General features: G+C 34.4%; 2 protein-coding genes across 2 annotated transcripts; both read right to left on the reverse strand.

Annotated features, from left to right (window-relative positions):
• Positions 1-3,895: 3,895 nt before the first annotated feature.
• Positions 3,896-4,582, reverse strand: LOC133860252 (uncharacterized). Its single transcript, XM_062295891.1, has one exon. It carries the CDS (start codon positions 4,580-4,582, stop codon positions 3,896-3,898), a length of 687 nt encoding a protein of 228 aa, XP_062151875.1.
• A 1,724-nt stretch (positions 4,583-6,306) lies between these two features.
• LOC133860253 (uncharacterized) lies at positions 6,307-7,248 on the reverse strand. Its single transcript, XM_062295892.1, has 3 exons — positions 7,022-7,248; positions 6,867-6,899; positions 6,307-6,692 (listed from the first exon to the last, which is right to left on the reverse strand). The coding sequence occupies exons 1-3, from the start codon at positions 7,121-7,123 to the stop codon at positions 6,579-6,581; spliced, it is 249 nt and encodes an 82-aa protein (XP_062151876.1). The 5' UTR covers positions 7,124-7,248; the 3' UTR covers positions 6,307-6,578.
• Positions 7,249-10,436: the final 3,188 nt, after the last annotated feature.

The following is a 10,436-nucleotide window of genomic DNA, read 5'->3' on the forward strand; positions in this document are numbered from 1 at the left end:
GGGAACCGAGTTTGTACTTAATTTAAAAGATGATTCTCTTCATTACTATATATTATTATTATTTTGAATTCTTATTGTAAATAATATTGGCATCGTTTGGTTTAAACTTTAAAGGAAAAAAAAAATGACATTAGGAAGAATTATTTAGTAGAAAATTAACCATGGGATTCATGTCCTCAATCTGATAATAATCTCAGTCCACATTACTAAAAACGTTTCACTCGGTCATTAAATTAGAACTTCATATAATACAGGCTAAATTTTATTCACTTAAGCTTTCCACATGGTTTAATATCATTGGATGGCAATGATCCTGAGGGCTGCTTGATATATACAAGGGCTGGCTTCAAAGAGAATGGTCGAGATTTGGGTCAAGACAATCAATTTGTTGATAGATGCCAGATGGTGATCAAGATAATATGTGTCTCCGACCAATATCGTGCTATTCATTCGCATATGTGCGGATAGTAAATATGATATATGCCCACCCTGATATTAAGGTTTGAAAATCTGTTCGTAACCCATTCGTACAGGTGGATAGCGGATGTGGAATGATTTCTAACTATCCACTTAAAACACCCCTACGCCGTGGCTGCGGGAAGTGCACAACATACCGTGTATCATAGGAGACCGACCAAGTCTTACCTTGGGTGGCTCGCTTAACCTAGGGTACCCGTCATGGCAGCCCCCACTTAGTACAGTAGTTGTGCCGGCCTCATGTAATACATATACCACACAGATCTGGTGTAAACCTATGCCTAAAGGGTCAAGCTCGTATGGCATAAAACGGAACATCTTTTCACATAACATTTCACACCATACTGTACCATAATGTTTTGTAACATAGTGAACATGTCATTTACTTTCTTAACATACTATGAAAAAGATTTTTCCATGCATATGACATTTGTATGCAAAACATGTGGCTTTTATGGATTTAGGGCTCACACCATATTAAAATGCACATTTCATGCTGGAGTAAAAATTCACATTTTCCTTTACAATTCATGCATATAAGATTTCTATCCATAATACTAGCTTGTACATGACTTGACTTACCTTGAGTGTTATATATACAGATATACTCTTTAGCAAGTTCTTTCCCTTAATACTTGGTCCCTTCTTCGGCAAATTTTATCTTATTGTTAGCGTGGTCCTTAATCGTAGGACCACGTTCGAACAAGATCACTGTTCATCATCTTATTCGATTTTCTCTCTACCAAGAATCAATTTTGTCCCCATTTTTTTTTTACCTCCCCAATGTTCCAGAGCACCAAAACCACTCTCTTTTACCTTTCTGACAATATATATATATATTTTTTCAACCCCAAAAATGCAACCTTTACGTCCTAACTCAAAGATCCAAAATTTTCTTATTTTCTCTCTTTTCCCTTCAACAACCCACCTTCAAAACATTTCATACACTCAGCTACCATAGTTCTCACAACACAATCACTCCCTTTCTCATCCTTTAACTCCCTATATCCCGTTTTACTCTTTTCTTTTCAAAGACTCAAACTTTCCCATGAAAGCTTTGAGTTTTGGCCATGAGAGAGTCTATCTCTTCCATCCTTCAACCAAACCTCACTCACTATCCACACTTGTCATAACCCAACTCTGGAAAAAAAAAAAAAAAAAAAAAAAAAAAAAAAAAAAAACACCCAAGCACAAAAAATTACATAATAGACTTCATGAAATCAAAAGGAAAATGTTTAGTTTCCTCACCCTTGAAGCTTGATCTTCACCTCTTACTCTAACAAGTAACAACACCTAAAAGCTCTTCCTTTCTCTCATTTTCTCTCTTTTAATTTTCTGTCTTAGCTGGCTGGTTTTCTTTTCGTGTTTTAGACGTATTTGATTCGCATGCATGGTCATTCTCGTTCGATCGCGGGTAAATCTCAGTCGAACGAGACTTCTTAGTCTGAAATTTTCCTAAGAGTTTGATGCATCTCTTGTCCCATTAACCCCTTGCCTAATCTCCCTTTGTACTTATTGGTTTATTTTATTCAGTTATCCTAATTTTCCCTCAATATCCACTAAACCTCTTAAGTTTTAAACTTGATCATCGTGTTTTTTTAGCGAGATGCTACACCTTTGGCCAAAAAAATGAGTGGTTCAGCCACCCCCAAGGGCTGGTTTGGGGGTGGTTCGTGCCAATAGGTGATTTGGCCACCTTAACGGCCACAACAACTCCCATATCTATATATTTTTTTTAATTTGTTGTCCCGATCTGGGCCTTCCACTTTAAAATGGATGACCTAGATCTGGTGTTCATTAGGAGGAGAGGTTTGAAAAGAGCAATTGTGAATGAAAAATGTTTTATGCCTTACAAAAAAAATGTGTAAACAGTTTTATGGAAAATAATGGGGTGTTTTATGGTACATTGACTAAGTTTTTTTTAGTGCAGCTAAATACCAAAAAATATTGAAAATATTTATAAAAAACAATGTTTTTCGTCGAAACAGATGGATCTTTACTGTCGTTAGAGAAGAGGGAAAAGAGGATGTAGACATATGGTTAATTATTTCTTGCTTAATTTGTGATTTGCATCTATTCAATTGTATTTGAATTCTAAAAGTTCATGCATTTTGATAAATACTTGAAATATAGATATAGATTCAAGCATCGAAGATACTTTGGTTAAGTTTTAAAAAAATGATAATGAAAATGTTTTGTCCCTAAAATAATAGAGATTTCAAGTTTGGCTCGTTTCATTTTGATAGTTGTCTTATATCATTAATTGAATTTACAAAATCTATTGATGTGACAATTTTCTTTTATGATGTGTCACCATTTCAATACTTTCATTTTGTGACCAAAAAGATTGTAATAAAAAGAAAAAAGAAATTGGAAGCAAATAGAGTGGTAGTTTTGAATTTATAATGTCGTTATAACATGATTAATGAGTTAATCCTAGAATTTAATGTTTCATTATATATATATATATGCAGCATGCGGTGTAGACTTTGAGCATATGAACTATACAATCATCACAAGCCAGTGCAAAGGACCAAGATTCATGCCGGTGGCTTGTTGTGATGCTTTGAAGGACTTTGCATGCCCTTATGGGGATGATATTAATGACTTGACATCTAATTGCGCCGAGACCATGTTCACCTACATCAACCTCTATGGCGGTTACCCGCCGGGCCTGTTTTCCAACATGTGCAAGGAAGGAGAGTTAGGTCTTAATTGCACCAATGTATTGGAAGCCAAAGAGAAGATTAATGGAGGTCATATAGCTGCTACACAGTCCACTTTGCTAATTATCACCGTTGGTCTCTTAGTCTTATTGTTCCATTGGTTTTGAAGTGTGGATAACCACCCTAATTGCATTTATTGATTTATTTTTCCCCTTATCCTTAAATGTTTAAGTACGATAAATGCTTAAGATTTTGAAACAAGTGGTAATTTAACATGGTATTATAGCAAATGTCTTCAAAGCACAAGTAGAAGATCGGAAAAAAGAAACCTAGGAAATCAAATCAAGCGTAAGGGCTGGTAAAAAATGGTTCTGTATGTGAAAATTAGATCGAATCTTTAAGAACATTACATCATATAATCTTTGAGTCAATAGCATGTGTGCATGTGCAGTTGATTTGTAACGACCTAAGAAAAACACTAGTTATATCTATGTTATCACTCATAAAGCCCAGATCTCATCTTGTAAAGAACTAATGTATGACTCAACATTCATGAGCCCTTTATAATTTATACAGTCTGTATGGACAATTCATCAACTCAACATGTAAGTAACTTTTTAAGGAGTTACATGATTAGCCAGAGTTTTGAAATCTAACCACTATTTCATAAACCTCGGAAACTTATGTCTTGTCCGAATATGAGATAATTGTGAGATCATTTGGAAAGATAAATCTTATCCTTTTGCTTAGCACTATCTATTCACGACACAAGTTCTGTGGTAAAGCTTGTTGAAGAATCGGGCCGCATCCTCTGTATTCAACCAATTACAAATGATGCCATTTTCACAGAGTATCTCTACGTCCTTAGCAGTGTCAATGAGATTATCCAGGAGCATGGCATAGGAAGTGATCCTATCGTCACTGTTGGGGTAACATAGCTCATAGCTGATGAGATTCCTAAAAACTGTTTCTGTGGTCTCATGAATTCTTATTGGAGGAATTGCGAGGACACCCTTTTCAAATTTTATGTCCAACATATTTTTGGACCTACTCTTTCGAAGTTTGATTCCAGCCTCTACGAGATGTGTAGCAGAAGGTATGAGTTCCCATCCTGATTGCGGTATCTTTTCTTCGTCTACTTCAATCGATGAAACAATCCCTTTTTTGACCAGGTCAGGAATATGTTTAATGTCTCGAAGATAATCATGAGATCTAGCAGGCTGCCTGAATGCGTAAATATCACAAAAGAATGCAATGGCAAGTTCAATTAGGGTCATATCGCTTACAGGGGCCGTGAACATGCTGAACAAATGCTCAAGCACCATCCAAGGTAGTTGGTTTTCTAGCTTACTATCAGAAGAAAAAGAAAGGAAACCATGAACACACTTCAAGTGAGGAAAGCTTATGGATTTTCCTTTAGCACCAAAGATTGTAACCATTTCACCATAATCAAGTGCATCAATCAAACACACTTTGGAAAGTGCTGGAAAAAGCATTTTGGTGTTGATTGAAAACAACAGCTCGTTTGCCAAAAGCACGAAAGGGAAGTGCAAATATTCGGCCACCACCGAAAGAAGCAGAAAAATGAAATATCAACTTCTCAATCACGTGAAAAGGCAATGAAAGAAAGTGCTAAATTTTGTTGTAATAATTTTTCGGGGCCATCCTGCCTTACTGTAGCGATAGGTGGAATGCTATCACATAGAAGGGCAAGTTGCAGAGTTGGAATGCTGTCGCATAGAATGGCAAGTTGCAGAGTTAAGCAACCCGAAACGTTGGTCCAAATTCTCGTGAAAAATTTAATTGAAATAAAAAGTTAATTACAAAAGTATGATTTAAACTCAAGACTTTTATTCTATTACATAAATGGAGTCTAACACGTAGAATATTTAATTTAAATGAAAGGTGATTCACGTAAACATATTCGAACTCAAGATCTTTGTTCTAATTAAAATAGGGGGCATAATGTGCTTCGGGCCTACTCGGTAGAACGCTTTACAATGCTTTTCAAAATAGGGCATCATGCTTAAGAGGGTGACATGATGCTCAGCCAGAATGGGAAAGCGTTTTTTGTATCATGAAAGTTCAGATATTTAACTAGATTTTCAGTAACTGCCTTATCACAAGGCATCTCTGGCCATAAAGTGGCATCACTTCCCTTTTCGGAGAATCTCTTGGAATCCTTTTGTTTTATGGGGCCATTAATTGTGGAGTAGGAGATTCCACTTTGAGTGAACCAAAAAAAGAAAAGAAGGAATCTGCATAATCCGATGTGCCCTTCAGTTAGCGAAACAGAGAGCTAGTCTTGAAGAGCTCAGTCCTAACAGATTTTAGGCTTGTGCAAAAGAGTTTTATTCTTTGGAATCATTCCTCAATAATGCATTGCAAAGCCAGTGAAATGGTGCAGATTCAAGTGAAGGACTTGAAGTTGGACTCAAGGTTAGCAATTTTTTACATTCCTCGCGAACTCGATACAAACCAAGCTTGAAATTCGTGGCCTAGAGTTGAGAAGTTTGATCCGTTTAATTAAGTGGGTCAGATTACAATTGACCTATATAATTTTATACCTATGTCTCGACACGATCTGAACTGAACACAGGAACACAAATTGTCGCCCCTAGTTAGAATCATTAAATTGCACCAGGAAAAGTAAGGGGTGTTGCATCCAAAAAACCAGTAGTAATGTTTTATTAAGGTTGAGGATGACTCAAGCTCAACCAACCTTCATCTAAGCATTTCCCCCAATTTGGGTTCAAGCCCAGCTCGGTTTAAGACCAATCAAATTGAAATAAACAAGCATAGCAGTTCAGTAATCAATTCTGCAGACTACTAGATTTTAGAGAAGGGAAGGATGTGCGAGGCTTAGGTGCTGCAAAAAAAAAATTACACGAAATTTTTTAATTTTTGTTATTTTTTCGATTTTTTTTTTTTAAAAAAAACTTAAAAATAAATCTCCACGAGAAAACTATAGGAAATCACAGCAACTAAGCCATATTGTCTCAATGTTAAAATGGCCAAACCTTCCATCAAAACTGCTGCCATCACTTTTCTTTACATAGTTTATTGCTCTTACTAACATACACTGCCAAAAGTGTCACTAACACAACCAATCAATTTCCTTCCTTTTTTTCTGATTCTGCAGTTGCCAATTCAATGTTAAAGATAAAAAAATAAAAAAAATACTTTCCTCCCAAAGAACAAATTACCTCTTTGAAGAAAGAGTTCTAAACAAGAGCAAAAAGCTTAGCTTTGATCGAAGAGCAAAAAAAGTTAAAAGAACTATCACATCAAAACACCTGAAATACAAGAGTTTTCCTCCTTTTTCTCAATTTCATATCTACCAAAAAAGTTGAACTTTCTCCATTAATTGCTTTCTTGAACAATAAAAGAGAAATACAATAGACGTGATAAGCATGGAGCTAATGGTGACCAAGCTTATCTGTGAGCAGTGACCAGCGTTTCAATGAATCTTAGGCCATCAAACCTCGGCGCAAATTTCTCAGTCGAAGATGGCCTTTGATTTTCTTGACTCTGTTTCAATTCAGCCTCCTAAAAATCAAACACAGATAGAACAAAAAATTAGTCTTTAAATTATGAATAGAGAAGCAAAAAATTTGTGAAAAAAACTAGCACCAAGAAAAAAGAAAACTCTAAAGCTAAGAAAGAAGAGGACAGGAAACAAGAAAAAGCTGGCCTTAATTTCTTGTAAAATACAAGTCAAACCTCAATTTCTAGGGAACCAAACAGGGCAGAACTCTAGAAAACCAGGAAAAATAAAAGAAACCCAATTCAGAAACCGTGTAAAATAAAAGAAACCCAATTCAGAAACCCACGAGATAGCCAAAGGAAAGCAACCCAGAAATCAGATTGAGGCGTACCTGGTGAGTATTATAGATGGAGTTGGAGGAAGAAGAGCAAGTAGAGATGGCGGTAGCAGAGGCTGCGGCGACTGAGGCAGCGAAGAATCCTGGTTTCTTCATTGTTGGAGACGGAAATTCTAGTTCCAGCAAATGTAAAGAAACTCCTGTTGGAAAAAAGAAGTTTCTCGCAGGAAAATGGAAGAGAAAGTGAGAGAAAGTTTTTTTGTGGAAGTTGGAGGTGGTTGGCACGGCAATATATAGAACATCACGGGTTGTCCAGGGAATCTTTACGCGGCAACTATCCTTGCCATTTCCTTCTCGACTGAAATTACGATTTTAGCCCTTGATATTCTTCTTCGAATTCAGTTCACCAAAATGCCATCCATGAAAAGACGTTTTTCTATATATTAGTTGTGGAGGTCCTAATTAATTAAGGGTTTTGGTGTGGAACATTTAAAATGACTAGTTTATCCCTGCTTTAATATAATAAAGTATAATCATGAATTTGTAGTTTAACCATATTTTATTATTATTATTATTGAAGGGAAAATAGGGAAAATTGAGGGTTCAAGTTCAACAATGGGAACACAATATTCTCTGTTTTTAAGTGAAAAAGAAATGAACCATTTTAGTTACATTTAATTATTTATATAGTGTTAAGTCAAATTTTAAATGATATCACAACATATATATATCATTAAATCTTTAAAATTTATTCTCGATCATGAATTGGGCCGGCTCGATATATTTTGGGGCCTTAGGTAAGAAGTTTAAGTGATGTCTTTTATTTAAAATTCATTCTTCTTGCTTTTTGGGATTTAAAATTACTTTTTAATTTTTTATATTTAAGTTTTTTTAACATTTCATTTTCAATTGATAATATGGCTAATCCATTTAATATTTCTTGTTACATTGTTGATCTTTATGATAGGATTATCTAACCCTTTTAACCTGCACAAATAAAGGCAAATTAGTGTAAGAATATTTCCTAAAATCGAATTAAAAAATTAATGCAATTAATTAATTGAGTTTTTGGTAACTAACCTTTTTTTATTATTATTATTCTTTTCTTTATCACTGATCAAATATAGAATGATTTTAACGACTTGAATAGTAAGTTATTGGAAATAATGAAAAAGGAGAAGAATCGAGAAATTCAAATACGAATAAGACTTGAATAGGAAAATTGAGATAAAAAATAGAAACTTATAATGGAAACTTAGAGGCTTAGAGACTTTCTATCTTCTTAGCTGACTTAGCCATTTTTTTATTTTATTTTATTTTTTCATTCTATTTTGATTCTTGAACGTTGGACTGAAGGCGTAAGGCCTCCAATATTTTGAACGTTGGACAATTGATAAGCATTGAATATTTACATTCAAAACCCTTTAATTTACATATATTAAATATTAGTTTGTATTGTAATATAATGTTTTGTTACGTTTTAGCGTTTGGAGCTCCAAAACTGTAGTGACACTGCCTTTGGAAGATTCTTTCCAAAGAGCTTCATCGACAAGATTCGTCTTGACGCTATGGAGTTGTCACTAAACCTAGTGATGAAACCCTAGTGGCCGTTCTGACGTTATTTGAACCGTCTTGACGCCGCATGAAATCCTATAATAAAAATTAAACCTCTTTACACGTTGCAGCAAGCAATTTCCCCATCCTATAAATAGAACATGATTGATCATTGTGTACGTGACAAAGTGTAAGCCGTAGAACCTTTTTAGAGGTTGCTTAACTTCACTTTTGTGAGCTAAGAGAGCCATTGTTGAGAGGTTGTTTTGCTTTCTCTTTCTCGAACTTTCTTTGTACAAAACTTTCAACCGCTTTAAGTTTACCGTTGGGTCGTGAAAAAGTCATATAAAGAAGATTGAACAGTAAAAAGCTTGGACTAAATCAACTTTCGAAAGGAATAAATCAAATGTGGGGTTATTTAGTTAAAAGGCAATTTCTTTCTAGATTCTGACATATTTTCAAAGGGACAATTTCGTAATAATGTAATTCATTTATTTTATTTTTTTCGCAGCACGTCGATGTTGATATTTTCGAGACGAACGAAACGATTTTAGCAGCTAGTGCTGATAGGCTGATCTTTTCAAGCGGACAATCAATTGTCGGCTGCCACGTGTATGGTCAAAGATGACACCACGCAATCACCACCAATTTCACAAGCTATCTACGTCCAATTTCAGCCATTTCCATGTCCTAATTACTTGTGATCACAGAAAATAATTAAATAATAATAATAATAATAATAAAAATTAAATAAAAAATTAACAAAAATATTACAACAATAGCATTAGATTTCCTTATGAAAGTGACCTAATAATCAAGAATTCAACATCTAATAGAGTAAAAATAATAATAGAATAATAGTGTGCCCTTTTGGGATTGAGAAGGATTAGTTTACCATCTATGCAATTTTAACATTTAGTGTTAAAAAAATAAAAAAATGCTACCCTTACATGATTATTATGATGGTTTCCCACATATAATAAGCTGAAAATTGATATTAAATTATTTTGTCGTAAAATATTCTCAATCTAGTATATTCTAAAATTAGAATTAAGCTAACAAACCTTTCCGATCAAATGCGAGACTTAATTATTATATAAAAAGGAAGATTGAATTGCGAGTAATTCACCGACAGAATCGCAAGCAATTCAGACAGTCTTTCAAAGAGGATAGATTGCTTGGGATATGTAGATTTCACACCTGTTCGTCGATTAGGACTGGCCAGATTACAAGCATAATTTGAAGAGAACTAGTTAAATATATAGCAAAACAGTAATGTAATAGAGAAAAGACTCATACACAACAGTTGTGCAACTGTTGTGTATCAATCAACTCTCAATGTTATATATATGGGATTTGATTCCATCATAACAAGTGCACAACACCCCCTCACATGGGGGTGGGCCCCACACACTGGACTCCACCCCATGTGAGGGGGTGTTGTGCCCTTGTTGTAGTATTATTGTAAATCTATCATTTTTCTATATATATACCACATTTTTATCGTACAATTTTTTTATAATGAGAACATGAGATTCTTAATTAATCTTTTTTTTTTTTTTTTAACAATGACTAATTCAAAGGTTGGTCGATAGTTGTATAGTTTCTACCATTATTTACAGAGAAACGCAAGAAACTATATTTTTAACGAAAAATTATCTTAAATTGAGAACGGACCGTCTCAATTAACTCTTAATTTCTATTTTTAGCATAAACTAATTTAGTGTTTTTTTTTTTATTTAAAAGAATTAATTTAATAGTTGGTTACAAGTAACATTAGCGTTATAGAATAATTATTATGCCATATAAATGTGATTTTTGACACAAATGGGGGTTCCCATCAATGCAGACATGTTAAATGCATTAAAGGAGATTGCAATGCTTTAAGGTAGGCTCAATTAATAGTGGGTCAAAA

Source organism: Alnus glutinosa, chromosome 2 (genome assembly GCF_958979055.1).
Source record: "Alnus glutinosa chromosome 2, dhAlnGlut1.1, whole genome shotgun sequence".
NCBI classification, from domain to species: Eukaryota; Viridiplantae; Streptophyta; class Magnoliopsida; order Fagales; family Betulaceae; genus Alnus; species Alnus glutinosa.

Coding starts and splice junctions, on each gene's coding strand:
- LOC133860253 (XM_062295892.1), bottom strand. CDS start 7,123: ATGAAGAAACCAGGATTCTTCGCTGCCTCAGTCGCCGCAGCCTCTGCT. Junction 6,900..7,021: donor CCATCTATAATACTCACCAG/GTACGCCTCAAT, acceptor CTGGTTTTCTAG/AGTTCTGCCCTGTTTGGTTC. Junction 6,693..6,866: donor TTGGTTCCCTAGAAATTGAG/GTTTGACTTGTA, acceptor TTTGATTTTTAG/GAGGCTGAATTGAAACAGAG.
- LOC133860252 (XM_062295891.1), bottom strand. CDS start 4,582: ATGGTTACAATCTTTGGTGCTAAAGGAAAATCCATAAGCTTTCCTCAC.